This window comes from Haemorhous mexicanus, chromosome 3 (genome assembly GCF_027477595.1).
Source record: "Haemorhous mexicanus isolate bHaeMex1 chromosome 3, bHaeMex1.pri, whole genome shotgun sequence".
NCBI classification, from domain to species: domain Eukaryota; kingdom Metazoa; phylum Chordata; class Aves; order Passeriformes; family Fringillidae; genus Haemorhous; species Haemorhous mexicanus.
In genome coordinates this window covers 79,174,722-79,195,742 of record NC_082343.1, presented here as the reverse complement: position 1 = coordinate 79,195,742, position 21,021 = coordinate 79,174,722, and the positions used below count along the sequence as shown (strand labels likewise).

Here is a 21,021-nt window from a genome sequence, read left to right as displayed (position 1 = left end):
ATTTGTGTAATTCAGCACTGAAAATGAAATATGACACTTGATATTACATCCAATCTTGGCTGAATTTACCTAATTCTGTGCTACCTAGTAAGCTGACATGCTCGTTTTGATACAGGGGTACTGTTAACCTGCCTGCAGAAATGTCTTCATGACTGACCACAAACGAGCCCCTTTATTCTTTTTTTTTTTTCATTTTAATTCAGTTCCTTTTTTTTCCCCGGAATGTTTTATAAAAATTAGGAGTATGTTATGTTATGCAACCAATTTCCCAGGGAATCTGGAGGAGCCAAACTTAGTTGCGCCATGACAAACGTAGAGCTGCACAACCTGCCTTCATTCTGCTTTCATCCAGTTTACGGTTGTCAGAATTTTTTTATTCTGCAGTACTTCAAAGTTATCATGAATGAAGCCCTAGACATGCTGAAATGAATGGCAAAACTCCGACTGACATCAGTAAGATTGCAATTTCACTCTACCAGAAACAGAGATCACTTCATCTACTACTGAAAAGAAGCCTTCAATTCATTATTGTGTTGAGAGAGCAACTGAAAGATAAATTTCACAGTCCTGGTCCTTTTTAAAAGGACAAATAAGGAATATTTATTTCCTGAAAGTCTAGGAGGTGTTTTGAAAATTTTCAGACATCAAGTAGAAGCTGCCCAGCTCATAAGGAAACACAAAATGCAGTCAGGAGTTGTAGTTGATACATCATTTCAAGACTAGAATTACATTGGTACAGAAGGAAATGAAACAAGCTTCAAACACAAAGTAGAATAGATGTAAAACCAGGAATTTAATGGTAAAAAATATCCAAGCACAACTTAACAATTAAAAAAAAAAAAAAAAGGAAAGGCAGATTTCAAGTGTATATTTCATTTTTAGTATGCCACCATATAATATTTGAGACATATGATAGCAATAATAATGTCAGGATTTAGCTACCTATTAAAAACAAGTAAAATCACTGCCTTTGGAGAGACGAGGTAGTTGATAGCTGATGATTTTAACACTGTTCCACAATGCAGCAAGCCAACATAAAGCAAACACCACATTGTTGCACATTACAGATAATCTTAGCACTTACTTTCTCATAATACTTGATTTCATATTCAGTAATGACTCCATTGGGATGTTCTGGTTCCTGCCAGGAAAGCTCCACGCTCCTCTGCAGCACTCTTTCCTTCATTACACCACTAACTTGCGAGGGAGCTGTTTGGACAAGATGTGTCAATAAATAAAAAGCAAATTCGTTGGATGGCTAAAATCAAATGTCATTACTGATCCACCCCACGCTGAGCAACTTTCATTAAGGTAAAAGAAAGCACCTTTTCATAGCTCACAATTCAAAGTTAATGAATATTTTAGCAGATGCCTATTACTGTTCATAAACTTAGAAAAGAAATAGAACTAAAGGGCAAACAGCAAAAGGTGTCATTGTTTGAGCTAGTACAAAACTGAGATTGATATGACAGGAAAAACAATTAAGCAAATTAATTCTGATTGTGATAGTAAATCAAATTTTTTGACTGATGTGTAGCAAATTAAGAGTCTAAATATTTATTGCATATGTTTCTGAAATGCACATAAAAAGAGAAATAATCTTTTAGAAGCAAAATCACATTTTAGGCTGATTTGATATGACTAATTCCAGTTCTGCTTAGAAATAATCTCTCACATTATCTGATTACGCCATGATGGTGATGAAAATGACTTTGTTAAGAGCCTAAGCCTACTCTTTTTCATTAGTTCCAACCTTTCCAGGACATTTTCTCTTTAGAGCTAAGTTTCCATATTTGGTCTTAGCATTTTTGAAAGTGCAAGACAATTTAAGGAGTAGATCTTATGGAACAAAGGCGACACTGTCTTCCTCTGCCTAACTCTGCAGAGATATAAATAAATGCACACTTTGTGCACACACATATACACACACTGAGATTCCTAATAAATACCACCCACAAACAAGGAGCTTTTGAAATCAAAAAAACCCAAACCCAATATAAAAGCATTATAGAGACATTGACTCTCATATAAAAATGTTTAAGAGAGAATGTAATAAATTGTGAGAGACTGAAAAAATAACTCGCTTTCTCAACTTATTTTTAATAAGAAAGACAGCACATATTTTTCTGATGTGCAGCATCAAAGGAGGCCAAGCATCACAGTTTTCCTCAAACATACACACTGAATTTAGAACAGAAGTCCTGTAAAACTACAGCACTTCGAAAAACAACTACGGTATTGGAACCATGCAGAACTCGATCTTGTTCTCATTCAGTTTAATGGAAATCAATTTTGCTCTCACAACAGATAAAGAACAAGAGGACCTGACCCTCAGCCCCCCCCCCCCCAATTAAAAGCTAAATGCCATTTACATGGGTAAGGACTTGGTATTGGGGCAGACTCAGATATAGGAAAGGTGCCTGAGATAAATTTATTAGAAATAACAGACTAGAGATAATACTAAAGATATTAGAGATAAAATTATATATTATCACAGAATATAATACTGATTCTTTATTGAAATTCTTCTTAAAAAACCTGATAATTTCAAATATTTTAGGTAAAAAACCACCACCTTATTTCAGAACTGTGTATAATGCCTTCATTGTGTAAAATTATGTAGACTTCAGATAAAATGCAATTCTTATCCCAAGCAACAAGGTGATCTTCACTTTCTCTAGTTTTTTAAACTAACATAAAACATCTTGAATGCACACTCATGTATCATTAAGTATAAAAACATAATGAGAAAATTAAAATGCTTACAGCACAATCAAGAAAATAATCCTCTGCAAAATTAAATTGGATTGTTAACTTCTTACTGCAATTTTGACGTTTCTAGGATTTTTTAAAAATTACAACATGTATGTTCATGTAGGCTAAATTTCATTGGAGGCTCCAGGAATACATGAAAATTAGGTTTTGAAGCCATGCATGATAATCTTCATTAGGAACTATTATGCTTTATATAATCAATATAATCAAAGTTGAAGATCTCTTACTCTAGACTGCCTAAATGAAAAAATCACAAAATTGCATCAATAACCTGGGTTTCTGCACAAAGCCAGGATCAGTCTCACTCTCCTTGCATTCTCTTTCTAAGAGCTGAAAGTATTTCCACTCGTTAATCAGTGAAATATATTATTTTTCATAGCTACGACTCCTGAATGCAGCAAAATAATTTATTGTCTAGTTTTTTTTGACATGATTAACTAGTTGTCTGCTTTGCCTAAATAAGTACCTCTGCATCCTGAATGAATTTCAGAGAGGTCATTATGTTTTATGAATAACTTTCTATCTCATCCAGATATATGTTTCTCAAATTGCTAATCTTACATTTTTAGATGTCTGAAATTGTTAATGTCGGTACTTATCATTGAACAATTTTATATTACCTAGGTCACTGGAATTTGTTTTCCATGTTTCCTGCGTTTTGTTTTTGCTTATAAAATTTTTTCATTCCATTGGCCACAGCATTAATTTTTCTTAAAGCAGTGAAGCAAAATAAACTTGATATTTGTTAACTCTGTGTATGTGGGAAAGGAACAGGAATGTGAAGGGGGAGGGAACAAGAGAGGGAAAAGATTTTAATCAAGTAAATGAAATACACTGTGTGACATTCCTGCTTAACACCTGTACAAAGTACATAAAAACCAGGCATATTCCATTCTTAAAGAATTTCCATTCAAACTAAAATCCCAGTGTTTTATCAACATTGCAAGACAGCATTCAAATTGGTTTGGTTTGGTTTGGTTTGGGGTAGGGTTTTTGGTATTTTGTTTTTGTTTTGAGTTTTTTGCACCCAAAACTAAAAAAAGCTGTGCTACCTTTCATTGCTGGAAGAACCACATGAGGAAAAGAGAAAATCCAAACTTACAGTCCAGCCTTGCACATATTGGCAGCAATGAAGACAATTATGTTGCATATAATTGCCATACCACATGAGATTCCTAAAATGCAGCATGCTATTTAACCTTATTTTGAGTCCCCATGTTTTTCAAGGGAAGAACGGAATCATTAAATTGACTGAAGCCAGAGTATCCTCCTCTGGCAATGACCACCAGTTTGTTTTCACAGAAATCTTTCAAACTAGAGCAGCCACATAAGCCAATCCATGGAGAGGGTAGGCTAACTTTATCCTGCCTTTTGGGCTGCATTTCTTGATCTCTGCTTAATGAGAGTATACAGGTCAGAAGCATTTTTTTCTTTATTCTAGTATTATAACTTCCTCTGGCTTCTCTCTGTGGCTTTCTTACATATGGCTTTACATTCATGTTTTATTTGTTATGGCTTCCTGACTCCTCCTTTTAAACCTTTAGCCAACTTCTCATTGCCTATCTATGCCAATTAATTAACAACTTTTTATGGTTTTGAAACAACTATATTTGAGCAAGCTTGAAAATGAGTTAAAGAATTCAATTCACCCTTAAATACAAGAATGCAAGATATATTAGGGAATTAAATTGCAAAAAAAAAAAAAAAAAAAAAGATAACTCCATAAGAACAGAATTAAAAATAACATATTTGTTCCCATTTCTAGCTAACCCAATAATGATAACAATAATAATAAACTACTTCAGGGTGTTTTTCTTCTAGTAATGTACTTTTTGCCACTGCTTCTCTAACGAAGTCTTTCATGGCAAAGACACTTGCAGCATTTCTAGACAACTTTATACCATGTCCTGAATGACTTGAGCATGCATAATCCCTACTGTATCACTTCAGGTTACAAAGAAGCATCACTTGACAGAATCATTATTTCCATAATATATTACACAGGGGGATACAGACTGTTCAAAACAGCATTTGCTATCAACTTTCTTTCTGATATACCTCATCTCTTCTTTTTCTCCTTCCTGCTGACACAACATCCCATGCATCAAACACACACAGCCTCTCAGGGCTAACAGGCAGATGTACCTACACACACAGCATAAGAAAGTACTTTGAGAATGACAGGCCCTCAGCACACTCATTCACCTTTTTTAAATGCTTCAAATATACCATTCAGCAAAAGAAAAAATTGATTTTCCCCAGGTTTCAACATCACAGCCACTGAGAAATATAACTGTGCTGGGTTTTACTGATAAAGCCTTCAAGTTATACAGATTTCAAGCTGGTCATCATTTTCAGATCAAGTTATTGAAAAAGTTAAAACTGAGGTGACAAAAAGAGCAGGATATTCCAAGGATATATTCTTTTCCAGAGAGAATATTGCATCTGCTAGACTGATGTGTTCCATCTGAACCGCTAAGCCAAGCATATGGTACATTATTAATAAGTGAAAATATCAAGGTATAGCAATTGTTTTGGAAATCATTACTTTTAGTCCAGAGTAATTTGAAAATTTTATAACATAATATTGCTCATGCCTTTAATTCCTGTCCTTAGCTACTCTCCGGTTCTCAAGACGAACATTTTCCTTGATCCATCCTGTGCTTTTAAGAAGGCAAAGACAGGTGTATCCAAACACATCACCAGCAAAAAAAACAAAGAAAAGCAATAAACTTCCTAACAAACAAAACCCAAAACCAACCAAACAAAAAATGCCAAGCAAACAACAACAAAAAAACCAATAAAAACTGAAAAAGTAAAATATGTGAAGCTGGACTTTAACATATAAGAGGAGTTAGGCATAATGTACCAATTGCTAGCATAGAATCAGCTATAAACATCTTCTTACTGAAAAAAGATAAGTCAGCAAAAGGAACATACCTATCCATTTCTCAGTGATTTCCTAAAGTCCTGCATATTGAATGGGTCTCAATTCCATCAACAGCATCAGTCATGGAGACTTTTAATTTGATGCTTTTTAAATAGCGTCCCTAGAAGCAGCTTCCTGTGCATTTAGCAGTTCATGGATACAAAACAAATTACTGAAAATTCTTAGAAATAAGGGTTTACAATCCTGCATTCACACTTCATACTGAAAATTTCATAAACAAACAGGAGTACATGCTCCTTGTGAAGGACTAAACCCTATATTAATAAATTCTGCCAAATTGTTTGCAATTTTAATTTCATGACTTGTTATACAAATTCTAAAGAACGAATGGGCTATCAGACTTCCTTTTTTTTATTATTATTTCCTATCTTACAACAGCAATAATGTGCTGAAGTCAATCTGAACTTCCTCTTGTACTTGCTGAAGTCAAACAATAACACTGGCACTTTGATAGCACCTTTACTGCACTTCCTAAAGGACAATTTGGATTTTGGCAACTTTTATTTTTATACCATGAAGATATGCAAGAATCACCCAAAACCACTAGCTTTTCCTACAGTAGCAATGAGATCAATTTTACATCCCTCTAAAACTGTATCTCAGGGCCCAATATAAGTTTCACATGACATAAACCATTTTTATGCAGCAATGCTCTATAGCAGTTGTAGGGTGTTTTGAGTATTGAGCCTGAAGGGGACATTGCTAACAGATGCAAATCATAGAGAAACAAGGATATTGGCATCCCAATGGTTATAACCTACTCTGTTATTTCTTTTTAACATGTCTTTGCTGTGTCCTTTTTTAGCAGAAATCTTTGGATAACAGAGTTGTTTTTCCTCTACATCTATTTTAAGTGAGACTGTAATCTGGCATTTTATCAATAACAAATGTAAAATGAACATGTGCACATATATATATATATATATATATATATACACATATAAATATATATATGTGTATATATATATATATGCTGATATATATGCTATATATATGTATATATGCATATGAAAATAGTAGCAGAAAATTATACTGTTGTTAGCTCTTAAATGGTTGTTCAGGCAGAGAATACAAAACTCCCCATACTCCATTATAGTCCTGCACCAGATTACCCAAAGGGCACCTTTCTGCACTGATTTGCTCCCGGGAGAAAGAGTGAAAGTGAAGTCATAACCTGGCCTCTGACCATGTTCTGGTTTGCTCTCAAGGGAAACAGGCATCAGAATTGCCAAAATTACTAAATAAGAGTGGAAGGCAAACAGATTATACACCTTGAAGGATTGCAGCTGCTGCTGTCAGGGATCTGGGGGTCAGCATGTGGCACCACACTGTTTTTTTGTGCTGGTCTGAAACAGGATACCTTAGGATACATGAACTCCCTTGCTTGAGGACACATGCCCTTGCTTACTTCTATGGAACTGTCTGATGCAGAAAGAGCCTTGACCAGATTTCTGGTACAGGACAATTTTAGCACTTTACTGTGTAGCTATTTCCCTTACTTACATATTCTGTTTCTTAGAAAGATACAAAATCTTTTTTACAAGAATTAAAAAAAAAAAATTATTACAATTATTAAAAATTTCAAAGCACTCTAATATAGCACTCACTTGAGTGCTTTTTGACAGAAAACTGCCACAGCTTGTCCTTGAAATGCTTTGAAAAAAATGCTTACATTTCACTTCATGTTTACACTAATATGCACAATAATTTTCATGTTATTCTGTATCATAATTCATGCAAAAAGATAACAGAAAATATCATGATAGCTCTTTTACTGAAAATTATCAGATTTATTGGTAGACATTCACAAGATTTTCTGTTTTGTTACAGTGCATTTCTCTCCCCTCAGTTGAGCCTCCACATGACAAAGCAACCCATGATAAAAGGTTATTGAGTACCACTGTATTATGCCATTAGTACCCATTGCTTTGGATCAATGGCAGAGAAATTCCCCACTGTGTTTACAAGCTGCAGCATTCAAAAAAAGACCCAAATAAATCAGATATTTTACACTAACAATATCCTACAGAGAAACCATTTTAACTTCCTTGCTGACACACTTTCCAGCTCATAAATATAACACAGTGTGCTTACAGTGCTGGGTAAGCCATCAGCAGAGTCACACACAGTTGCTCTGAGCCACCTGGGGATGTCACGAGTACATGGGAACAGGCAAGGTAGTCAAGTAATATTTGACTGCATTACTCCATCACATGCTTTGCCATTGCTTTTATGGCTGAGAAACTCTCAAAATACTTGCTGATCTAAAGAGAGGAACAGAAGCAGTAGTTGCCCAAACTGTCAAATATCAATTAAAAAAATAGAATGATAAAATATACTGAGTGAGAAGGGACCCATGAAGAAAAAAACAATAAAAACACTCTGATCTCCCCTAACATCACTACCAAATTTCTAAGAATGCTTATGCTCCAATAACATTATTACCAAATCTGTCGTGATTTGCTAATTGTCCATACCTTTTAAACATCTGATGCATTTGAAATACATAATGGTTTGGTAATTCCTTCATCAAACTCAGAACTTAGCAGCCGGATCAGTTCTGTATGCTGTCTATTCTGGCAAAATTCTGGGGAGGGAAGCCCATAGAAAGAAGGAAAAAGAATCTACCAGAAAGAAACGAAACAGCTAGGAAAGATCGGGCTGACAGCTTGTCTATCATGTTTTGATTTTTTTCCTGGTCACAGTCTACATCTAGACCCATTCTATGAACTCCCCTGTTTCTTCTTCCTGACATTTGGTACAAATATTACTGTTATGTCTGCATCTCATTTCTTTGAAAACTGGCAACTTGGGCATCAATCAGTGCTGAACGGATGCTGAGTTGCGTAACAAGTGACAACGTTGTCTCCCAAGATATCCACAACTCTTGTTTTGTGAACAAGTTTTGACATGTCAGGCACAAACCTGATTCTTACAAATGTGTTAGAGTAACAAACCAGCCTTACAAATAATAGAGAGGGGCTTTTGTTCTCCTGAAGCATTTGTTTTCCTTTGCAGAAGAAATATTTCTGTGTTAATTAGCTTTTTCTTTTGTCCTCTGTTATTTTGTGATTCATCTTTCATAACTTTTTCTATGTATTTTTTTTAGAGAAACATCTGCCACCAGCCTTGCAGTAAATCCTTGGCACACAGATATCATTCTTCATTAAAGAAAACAAAACACCACAAAACTCTCCAAAGATGAGGATACTCTTTTCCCTGGTGGGATACTCAGACACATAATGTTCTCCTTCTGTCTCCAGTCATCTCTGCTGGCAAGTGTCAATTACAGACATAGGTTTTAGGGAACAGAAGGATAAAAACCAATTTTCAAATACTTTTCTCTGGAAGCAGACAGGTGTAATGACTGAGACTGTTTGCTGTAATTGAATTTCATGCTGTCATCTATTCAGTCACAAATAAATGTCAGCTTCAAGGATGCTACACATGGGGGAAAAAAACCAACAGAAGTCCCTTAATACATTCTTATTGCTACTGCATAGCTAAGTTTGCCACTCCAGTTTGACTTCAGCAAGAGAAATTTTTACTTCTAGAGGAGTATGAGGTGACTTACAAGAGTGGCTTTGGAGGCCTATAGAGTAGTTAGATTATGTTTATTTAGTGTAAGATGTCCAAGACACAACTGAGTGAATTCCAGCCCCATAACAAAGCATTTTGTTTCAGACACAGCCAACCAAAATCTGGAAACAAAGTGCCATGCCAAAAAAAGTTAAAAACAACTGATCAAATATTAAAAAACAAACATAAAAATATTCTATAAAGATGTCAGCACAAAACAATAATTATGTGCCAGAGGTTTGATCAAATTGATGCTTCCAAATATATAACTGCTCTGTGGGGAAAAAAATATTACTCTATTAACATTCCTCAAATATGTAACAACTTCTGTTCCAGCCGTCCCAATTCCTGCTAAATACATGATAATGGCACTGCTAAAAATGGGCATATTTCTGAATGCAGCATGGGAAGTATTCACAGGGAATACAGGAAGAACTCCATGCAAGAACAGTTTTCATTTTCTCTCATGTTATGAGCTGTTTTTTCCCAAAGAGTAATAAATCCCTAGAATTTAAGAAGATGGATAAATATCCGTCTGGGAATCTCTGCTACAGTGATAAATACCAGAAGCAGTAAGGCTGAAGTTATTGACAATGCACAGGAGGGAAAGTCATGTCCATGAGGAGAAGGCCAGTCACAGCAGACAGCCCCTCATTCCCTAGGTCAGGACTTGTAGAGGAAGCAGTTTCACTGGCCAGAGCGAGGTCACCGCTGTGGAGAACTGCCACTGACAGAAACAAAATATTCAAAATTTCTCCTGATGTACAAAAATTCACGTACATTCTGTCAGCTGGGAAAAGAATCCATTTGATACAAAGCTGATTGTCCCAAATGAATTAACTTTGGATGTTTGCACGAGCTGTTTGAAAAATACTCGTGTGCAAAAGCAGAAGGGGTTTTCCTTCAGGGGAATGTATTTTGCAAAGCAAAGCTATTTGATTGATTTGACTATACAACAAAAATTAGAATGTCACTATTAACAGCAAAAACTAATTTAGACATAATATGCATATTTACTTAAAAATTAAGCACACAATTTTTGCATAAAAATATCTTTAATATGTTTTATTTTCTTTTTTACACCAAAAATAATAAAACTTTCAATATATTTATATGTCTTATGCGATTACATGTGATTAAAAAACAATATTTTTTAAAAATGTATCCCTACCATTTATTACAGAAAGAGTAAACTCTGTACATAATTTCAAAAAGATCCTAAATATTATTCCCTTTGAGTAGAAATTAGTTCCTAAAACTCCTTACTGCTTATAGTACCTTTGGATTTGGGGGAATTTCTTTTTATTTTTGTTATTTGAGAACATGCTATGGTTTAATGCTTCTCCAGGTTCTGTTCACCAGAAAACTTTGCTCAAAGACTTGTCTGATGTAGAAATGTATTAAGCTGGAAACACATCAATCATTTAATGAAAGAATTTACTATGTGGTTTTAAAAGCTGTACAAAATTTTATTGTTTTTTACAGTCATTCTAGTGGCTTCACTTCCCTGAATACTATGAGACTCTAAAGGAAAGTGAAGCTCTGTATCCAAAGGTTAACTTCTTGGAGATTTAGAATATGAAAATGTCAATTGCACAAATTATAAACCCATTTAGTTTTCTGATTAGTTCCACTTTTAGCATACCATTTAGGGCTCAATTCTGACCTCTCATCAATTATACTTTAGTTTAGCTGCATTGATTTTATCTAAGTTATCCTTGCTTTATACCAATGGAAACAAGATCAGAATCAGGTCCTAAGGGTAAAGTAATTTAAAATGTAATTACCACAACCGATTATGCAACACAGCTACATCATTAATTGGCTATCATTTTTAATATATTTTTTAACAGAAAGATTACAATTACTTTGCCAGTTTCACAGAGATTGGTCTTTACTTTTTTATTTCAGAAGTAATTCTATATGAGATACAGACAATCTAACTTAGGCACCTGGGTGCATCTCCCCTTTAGGTGACTGCAGCACACATAAATTAAGTGCTTAAGTTCACCCAAAAGGTTTGCTCCCTGAAACAGGAAGGTAAGTGCACTGGAAAGATCTAAAAAGAGAGCCTGCCTGTTTAAACTGAGATCCATGAATTTGAAAACATCACTTTAAGACCTCTGAAAAACTTTCCCCACTGGCTACACAGTGAATTTAGGCATTGATTTCAGAAGAAGCAGATAACCTAGCAAAGCAAATAAAACTGACACATAACATTTATGTACTTTTTAGGTTAGTAAAAAAACATTTATATACTTTTTAGATGAGTGACTCCATCTTTCTCACACACTGTCTACAATTTTTTCCTTCCTCCTAAATTTTCTATTGCATTTAAGGAGTTATTCCATTATCCTTAAAGCTCTTGAAGGTAATTAGCCAGGAGTTTGCTCAGATTCACCTCTCATGCAAATCTTGTAGGAGTCAGGTTTCTACATACAATAGTATAAGTCTAATTCCTGGTGAGCCTAGAGGTATTTTAGCAAACTGCTATTTAAATACTGTGACTACTTACATAACTCCAGCTTCACAACTGCAGAAAATCAATTTAATGATTAAAATATTCCTATGTAGTACTGAAGTCTGAACTAATATTTTATAAGGAAAAAAAGAAAATCCACAAAAAAAGACCAGAATAGCTTCTGGGTTGGATTCTATTTCAATCTTTAATGGTGTGAACAAGCAGTGACTGCATTGACTCCTTTCATCCTGAATGTGGAACTTCAATCAATATTCAGGATGATGGAGACGAAAATAGAGCTCTTTGCAGTAACCCAAAACCATGCAACAATACCTCCGAAAGGCTAAACTTAAAAAACCCCAACCAAACAAAGCTGGTTCTGTTTTACTGCACATTTACTCAATATATTGGAAAAATAAGCAAAATTGAATAAGTATCTTTAATAGTTTATTACGGTTCTATTAATCTCAAATAATAAACTTTAGATCTGATTCTCCATTCCCTCACTCAGTTAGGGCATTGGAAGAGAGTAGGATTGGTCTGTTTCAGACTGCATCCAATGTAAGCTGTTCTGTAAATGAAAGTCTGGAAAATGGTGTCTACATATCTAACAAGTCCTTCCAGATTGTAAAGGAGACAGCAAAAAGGCCACAAAACTGGAATGCCACAAAAGCAATTAAACTTGAGTCTTAACAACAGCACAATCCTCTGTTTTAATAAGAAATTACTGTTTTCCTACACAGACTGTGCAGATCATTTTTCAATTACTATTTCCCTGTGAGAGCCTCCAGGTCTACAGTAGAAATTATTGCTACCTCCACGTATGTATAGCACAAAAGCTGCACTTGCCACCAACAGCAAGAGACTCAAATTTAGTGATTCCAAGGCCCATCACTAGCACAGCAACTGAGCTGAAATGAGTTAGCACAGTGTACGATATGAGTCATATTTAGATCAGTCAAACAATACAACATAACTTGGACCAACAATATATTAAATAACAGAATGTGCAAGGTTGCATATATCTAAACAGAAACAGAAATAGAACTACATCCTCTGAACAACAGTCTAATATCTTATTCATTTGAAAAAGCTCCAGTGTAATTATTTATATTCATGAATGCATTATAACACACATATTAAGATGGATATACATCAGAATCATAAACATCAATAGCTGGTTTCCTTAATGAATATGGTCTCAGCACTGCTTACGGTATGAAATAAATAAATTATTGGTATTGGAATTTCCCGTGATAATAAATATACTGAATGTTCATTACTCTCCCTTGTATGTGCAAGTAAAAGCCCTGACTTAAAAAATAGCTGTGCTAAACCACTTAGAAAATCCTCTATAAACATTCAATGATAAAATAGTAGAGATTACTTAACATACAGATTACTTAACTAATCAAAGCTGTACTGCACACATGCTCAAGCATAATAAAAACAGCAAAATACAAATCAAAATCATCCTTTTTTCTGTATAGTCAACAGTGGTTGAATTAGCCATTAAAAAAAAAAAAGCTGGCAATGATATGCCGAAGTTTTATTTTAAATCTTTACTTGAAAGCTTTTTTCTTTTTGTAAACCTTGGCATTTCTCTAATCCAAATGCAAGGTTTATGAAATACACATATCAGATAATAGAGAGACTCATGGAACTTTTTTTAATAACATCTGCATCCACAGGAACCAATCAGATCTTTATACATGCCGTATGTGTCCAGATTGAATAGAGTAACTATCTTCAAAAAGTCATGATAGAAAACCTATTTTAAAAGTGAAACACAACTGGTTTATCTTTATTAAAGTAAGTATTATTGCATAAATTACAGTCTTTAAGGTAATGTACAATTCACCATTAAATGTAATTCTCCTTATCTGGACTTAAATTTCACACCCCAGTGTGCAATACCTGCCTGGACTGATCCCATCTAATTTTTCTCAGACATATTAAAATACAAGTCCAGTATCTTTAAGGATCTCTGAGTTAGTGGAGGAGATCCTTCTGGTCATTCAGATCCCAAGTAAGCAAGGCTTAGGTGTGCCTTTAAGCGAGATTGTTTCAGGTGTGTCCTAAGATGGACCCTACATGACTGGACTGGTAGTACTGTTTTCTCATTCTACATCTTTCATAAGTTTTGTGGGTTTTTTTATAATTTCATTATCATTATTAAATTTTAAATCATTCAACTAATATTTGTTTTCTCTGATAGAAATACAGAGATGCTAATTTCTGGTATTTGTCTCAATTTATTATCCACAGCTGGGAACTAGCCTTCCTAATTTAAACCTCTGAGTCTATTTAGTAAATGCCTAAAAACTTTCCAAATAAGAAATCTAATCAAGGAAAGAGGCTGCCCTCAAAGACCTACAGAGAAGTATCCTCTCTGGTACAGCTCAGGCACCCAGCTAGGAAGGCTGGACTCCCCTCTGAGGGATGGTGGAAACATCTGCCACTCTTCAAGAGGTAAATGAGGCATATCCTGCAAAGACTCTGGCTTACTCAGAGTTTAAAATTTGTGTCGATACGCAACACACAACCAAGTTTGGCAGACGGAGTCTACCACCTACCCACCTTTCTGCTGCAGTCATTAACTTTTCTCCAGAGTGCCTAGAAACTACTCTCACCCTCTAGATACAAACAGGCTTTTGAGTTTTTGCAAGCAATTTCCACAAGATTGTATTCTACGAAACATGCGTTAAAGAATACGCGATAAATTAGGATTGTGACTAACGCATATTTGTGAGGTTTAACATGTGAACAGCTGGCCAGCTGACCTAGAGCACAACAGCCATATGCATGTGTCTTAAGTGACTCAGCATGGCCTGAAGTTACAGCATCACCCCAAATTCTGTTTGAACTCTACACTTTGCTGTACAGCCAGGCCACCCAGATTACATACTCTAGAGTTACGTATGTGCTTCTCCCCTTTTCAACTCGGTGGTTAACTGCTTGCCAAAGAATTTAAAAGAATAAAAGAGATCATCAATTTGGTTTTTAAAATACTTGGAATGTATTTTTATATTTGCATTTTGTTAATATATATATTTCATATCAAGGTAAGTCTCAAACTACCCCACTCCCCCCCCTGCCACTGCCCCCCCCAAAAAAACTTAGTGGGAAATAAATTCCAAAGCTGCAACACTTTTGAAAATGGATTAGATTATTGTGAAATTATCCCATTTGATTCTTTCCTTTAGTTTTCAAACAAGTCCATAGCTCCGGCCATATGGTTCAAGAAAGGAATATGGTCCCAAGAAGGGAAAGGGAAAGGGAAAGGGAAAGGGGAAGGGGAAGGGAAAGGGAAAGGGAAAGGGAAAGGGAAAGGGAAAGGGAAAGGGAAAGGGAAAGGGAAAGGGAAAGGGAAAGGGAAAGGGAAAGGGAAAGGGAAAGGGAAAGGGAAAGGGAAAGGTCGTGGCTTTTCCAATCAGTACATTCTTTCTGAAAAATCAGATGCCTGCATCTTTTTCATTAATTTTACAGGAGGAAAGCAAAATCTGGAAAACATTTTGGCCCAGTCCAGACTGTGTAACAGTAGGTAAGGTGCCATTACTGGTCTCAAATACTAGCTCAGAAGTTCCAGAAGGTCAGGAATGCAAGCAGCTGGCTAGAGTTTAAAGGAAGCTTAACTATTGTGAGAGAAAGCCATTTTAATGACTTACCAGAGGCTTACAGAAGGTTAAGCTGTCTGAATAGATACAAACAATGACAATAAAAATGTTAGACAAAAGAAATTCTCCTTACCTATAGAATATCAATGTTTATCAGAGAAGCTTTATCTTGTTCTTAACAAGTTGAATCATGCAAAAACAAGATCAATAAGGGAGGATGCCTTTAAAGCTTCACTATTGCATAATGAAAATTACTTTGAAGAGCTGGCAGTGTATTCATGGAGAGTTAGCAAACTGTCCCTGCAGGCGCTGGTGACATTAGGCAGCTCAAAATACAGTATTTCACTTGAAGCACATCTGACTCATTCTATTGGCATAAACATCACATGTTTAGCATTAACTGCTTTTACAACCAGCTTTATAAATATAGTTTGCTTCTCTTTCCAACGGCTGTCTTCTCCTTTCTTTTGTTGCAAATATTTTTGCTTGTTGCTTTTGCCTCTGACAGTTTGACAGTTATTACCTTAAGACATTGCAGGTGTTCTTTAGTTCTTTCCAAAGAATAATCTAGGTACCCAAAGCCTTCAGAACATTGACTGGTGACTAATTTTTAATGGTAAACCAAAAAGAATAAAGCTCAAAGGCATAAAATACAAATAAATATAAAAGAATGACAGGAGTACCTCACGGTTTTTAAAAATCCAGTGGTATTATTTTATGGTGAAATGAAGAAGAATATAACCACTAGCACTATATAACATGGCACTGTAACACTCAGGTTATAACAAATGGAACACACTACACTCTTAATTAGGCTATTAATCAGCGGAGTGAAAGGTAGATCGACACTGTTGCCATTTCCTCAAGATAAGGATTTCCAGATTGTCACCGGTGATCCAGAGAGTGGCAGTTTTGCTTAAATAGCACCCTTTGCCCCAGTCATTCTGGGACTGAAAGCAAATCACCCTTATTTCCTTTGTTTCCACAGCAAAGTCCCTTTGCCAGGAATCAGGATGTAGGTACTCAATCCAGGAATCTCCCCGAGCCTGTATCAGTTTTTCCTGGACAGAGCCACAGGCTTCTCTATGCAGAGGGCTAACTACATGACAAAGGCCACGCAGACATGCTCTGGTTAGTTGACCAAGAACTGGAAAAGTACCAGACCTAGCTAATCTGAGGCCCTGCACTTGCAAGGCCGCTGTGGCCTTGAGCGTAGCTGTGGTAGGATAACAAGATGATGTAGCTGAGAGAGAGACATGAGAAAAAGAAGATGTAAGTCATAAGGAATGAGGGAGTAAGAGGGGAACTGATACCTATATTATAACCAATAGATTGCTTAGCTTACAGAATATGCATGAGCTTATTACTTGTTGTGCATAAATGTCTGATGCTCTAATCAATAAACGAAGCTTGCTGAACTCTCATATTGAGCGTCCCAAGCCTCCCTCACTGCGACATCTCTATACAGAAGCTGATATGGGCAAAACTGTTTCTCCTCCCAGAATAAAGCAGACAAAAGAAGAGAGGTCAAACTTCCTTCTATATATCTGTTATCCTATTATTTTCTTATAAAAGGTATGATGAGACTGATTAGAACTTTTTTTCATCTGTAGAATTCCTATCTTCCATATTCTAATTTTGTTGGTATTGAAATGTAAAACCGAAGTCCTCATTCTTGACTCAACCATGATTTATGTTGTTTCATGTATTTAAATGCACTCAGAGTTTTCAAATGAAGTTGTGATGTTTAAATAACAAAATGGTAAAGCCTAATGAAGACTTTAAACATCTCTACTGTAGAAGAACCAAAGAGAAAGGAAAAGACAAGCTTCTTAAATATAGCAAAACAGAGAAGGCTATACCCAGTCATCAAAAGGATGGGTAAGAGAGGTGACCCAAATTTACATATCATTTAGAGCAACCTCAGGGTTGCTTCAGGATACTTCTAGGTCTCCTCTAATATTACTACAGAATACCTTAACTGTAATTGAACTGAAACTTATATAACTTAAACTTTTACTTAAAACAGGAAATCTCACTACATCAGACTGTGATGTTTGCTGTGGTGTTTGCCCATGGCAGATGAAGAGAAGGATTAAAAGTTACATATGTAAATCAGGGATGTACTATCGTTGAGTGGTTTGTTTAAGAGACAATTATGTTTGAACAGAGATTGTTGAAACTGGACTCTTTTGTACATCCTACAATTATCTTCCAGCCTTTTTATTGGAAATGGCAAATTCTCTTCAAAATGCTAAACAGGATATGGTACTCCTTTCCATCCCTCTTCATTTTGGAACAATGATCTAAATCTAGTCAGTAGAAAGCATCCATACTACTAGCCTGCATCCCCCAAAGGACTGGAAGGGATGTGATGCAGTGTGTACCACTTGAGAAAGAGGCCCCAAGAGTAAAATGCTGCTAAGGGCTGGAAAAACAAATTATGTATTTGCATCATTGGAATCATCCAGCCTGGTGTTAGACCACAGATATAATTTATAAAAAAAGAAAATGATGTTACCAGAATAAAGAAGTGATCTTAATAAAATTAATTTTTGTCTTCTTTCTTCCTGACTCTTTTGTTGTGGTATTCAAACACAAAATTAATGTGTCCTTTTTCAAATTCTCAAAAGATTTATTTTTTCAAGGTAGCTATTTTGAAATTGCAGTCTTAAAATGGTTTATGTAATGCACTTTATAAAACTACTTCTCTCTTAGACATATAATTTAATGTACTAACTTAGTGCTTCCACCTTTCTTTTTAACTTTTTACGTTTATTTTACTACTTGCATTTTTTGCAGCTTGGAGAGAAACAATGTTACCTGTGTACATCAGGATACGGCTCTTAAACCCTCTGCACAATGAAGGCTGCACTATGATCTTTCAGTCAAGATGTATCACCTGGAACTTTTTTTCTTTGGATGATTTATGCATCTTCTGGTCTACCTGATCTGTTGGAGCAACAGCTGTGAATAGATGCTAATACACCTGCTTTGTTTTCACTGCTCACAAGTGAAGTCTGCTCACCAGAAACAATCCATACTACAAATGACTTGTGCATTAATGACATAAACGAAACAAAAAAAGTGTTAAACGGATCAGCCTCTAATTATCACATCTTTATTGTGGTATTTTCTGCATATTTATAAATGCTGTTGGACTTTTGTATTGCCAGGACATTGACTTTTGCCAATTAATGAATCTCTGTATCCTGAAAGAATACTGTTCTTTCTTGTGCTAGATACAGATGTCTGATTGCACAGAGATGTACTTTGGAAAACACTGTAATTTTTCATTTTAATGTCCTTTTATTTGTGAGAAACAGCAATCTCAATTTTCTGGGAAAATTATCATGCCCAAACCAACCAATAATAAATATAATTAAAAAAAAAAAACCCCAAACCAAATCCACCAAAGTGGTGTGGACTAAAAAAAAACAAAAACAAAACAAAAACAAAAACAACAAAAAAAATTGTATGCTCATGCAAATGCAATCTAAACATTGGGGAAATACCACTTTTAAAGCATGTTGATTTAAAAGTACAGAAAACAAGGTATTTCTCTACTAACAAAGACACAGCTGCCTTAGGTGTTGGAAATTTTCACCTAAAATGAAGTGGGGGAACTAAAGTACCTTAAGCATCAGCATCTGGTGCAGTGACTGGAAGGTGTCTAGATGCTTCATGCTCTAACAGTGATTTTAGACCAGAAAACCCAGGTCCACCATCATGCAGCTTTAGGCACTAAGTGGCACATCAAAGTTAAAAATAAAATCTCCAAGACTCTGAGAAAAATCACCTTCTGATTTAAAATCCCTATGTCTTGCTGCTGGATTCATGAGAGTCATAAACCCCCCCGCCCCCCAACTTTATCATTAAAATACAGTCTTCTGGGTAGGTGCTAAACTTGATAAGGATTAAAATTAGGCCTGCATCCTTATCTAGAAAGTGTTATGTGACTGAACTTACACAGATATATTGTCCCAGGGGAGTCTGGAAAAACAGTTTCTTTGTCAAAATACGATCTACTGTGCAAATACAATCTCAGTTGGCCAAAGCTTGCCCAAAAGGTCAGCAAAGCTAGCACACAGCATGACAAAACACTAAACAACAGCCTAACAAAATGATGTTACAACTGAAATTAACAGTGCTTACTCCCTCATTATTTTTAAAAATTTTATTCCTCCTTTGTTCTTACTCATGGAAATGGTGGCATCACTTTCTAAAGCAAGGTAGGAGGAGAATTCAGGGCACTCAGTTCACAGTGAAATTCCTGCTTTAAAAGCTGTGCCTGTTCAAGCGCAAACATCAATCTAGTGATCTATGCTAACAAAATGCAGGAAAACAAAATCATGAGCTCACTGTATCTCTCTTTCAAATAGGGCTTCCTTGTGTATATCTAGGACTTGGCCACAGCTCAAGGAGAAAAATTCCTGCCACTCGAAGTTGTCTCAGAAATGCCATTCATACATTTGCTGCTTGTACCACTTTAGAATACACAATGCTGAATATGAAACACTCAGCTTTTACTTATTGATTACACCCATGTGTTCTTGCTCTTTCTTTTTACAGGTTAAAGTCAATTTATAGAAAAGTCACTACAAGTCATTCACTGCAAAGAAAATTTAGGACATATTTTTGGAACTACTTATATTGCCTGTGAGAACTACTCTGGAAAAGAACTGAGTGTAAGGAACTGGAGTATCTCAGGAATGAGTGAATGCGTGGGTGAGGTGCCCTGATAATTCTGTATCACAGATGTGTATGAAATACCTTCCCTTAACTACAGTCATTACAACCCTTTTTATTCACCAAAAATGAATTTTGCTCTTAAGATATGGCCACCTGAGAAGAGCGTTTCAAAGGCAGAAGAAAAAGCAGGTGGTATATTTTATTTAAAGAATGATGGCTTAAAGGATACTTTTTGGGCTGCTCTTCTAAATTTTTTTTTATTTATAAAATAATGACATTTCCATGGGGATATAAGGTTAGGTATTTAGCTGAAACAAATCAGTAGTGCCAGACAATGTTATAATTTACCTTTTTTATGTATTACATATATAATTTTTTTTTGGTTTTGTGCATAGTGAACAAAATAAAACTGTTTTTCAACCGAACAATTCTGACCAAATTAAAATTCATGTGTTCTGATACTACACATAAGACTTTTCTTCATTACAACAGGATTTTTTAAATTGGTTGGTTTGGGTTTTGGTTTTTTCCGTTGTATGTGTTTCTGGTATTAATAGAGTAATGTAGCTTATACCTATCTAGAAGTAACTTAGTGCTTGGTTCATAAGACACATATCTGTTACACATGTACACATTCAAATACTAGGGCATTCACTGACAAGAAAATTCTGCACTAATGTAAGTCACATAGCTCATAATAATAAGATTAAAAAACAAGCCCTTTAGAAAATTATTATACAGCAATGCTTAGCTATTATAATATATAGTATTTTCTCAATGTAATATAACTTTGAATATATAATACATATACATGTAACGAATAATAAATCTTTAGAATAGAGGAATGAATAACCTAGCTACAATTACTTTGACAAAAATATCTATTAGATATAATTAGATAAATAATGTTTTATTTGCTTATTTATTTGGATTTAGATCCCCCACCA

General features: G+C 35.3%; 1 protein-coding gene across 5 annotated transcripts in view; it reads right to left on the bottom strand.

Moving 5' to 3' along the window:
• The window catches only part of EPHA7 (EPH receptor A7), a 162,264-nt gene that overhangs the window by 42,011 nt on the left and 99,232 nt on the right, over positions 1-21,021 (bottom strand). For all 5 annotated transcript variants that reach the window (XM_059842448.1, XM_059842446.1, XM_059842444.1 and 2 more), the window contains exon 6: positions 1,085-1,209. In XM_059842448.1, coding sequence (XP_059698431.1) covers positions 1,085-1,209 — 125 coding nt within the window. The remainder of the gene's footprint in view (positions 1-1,084; positions 1,210-21,021) is intronic.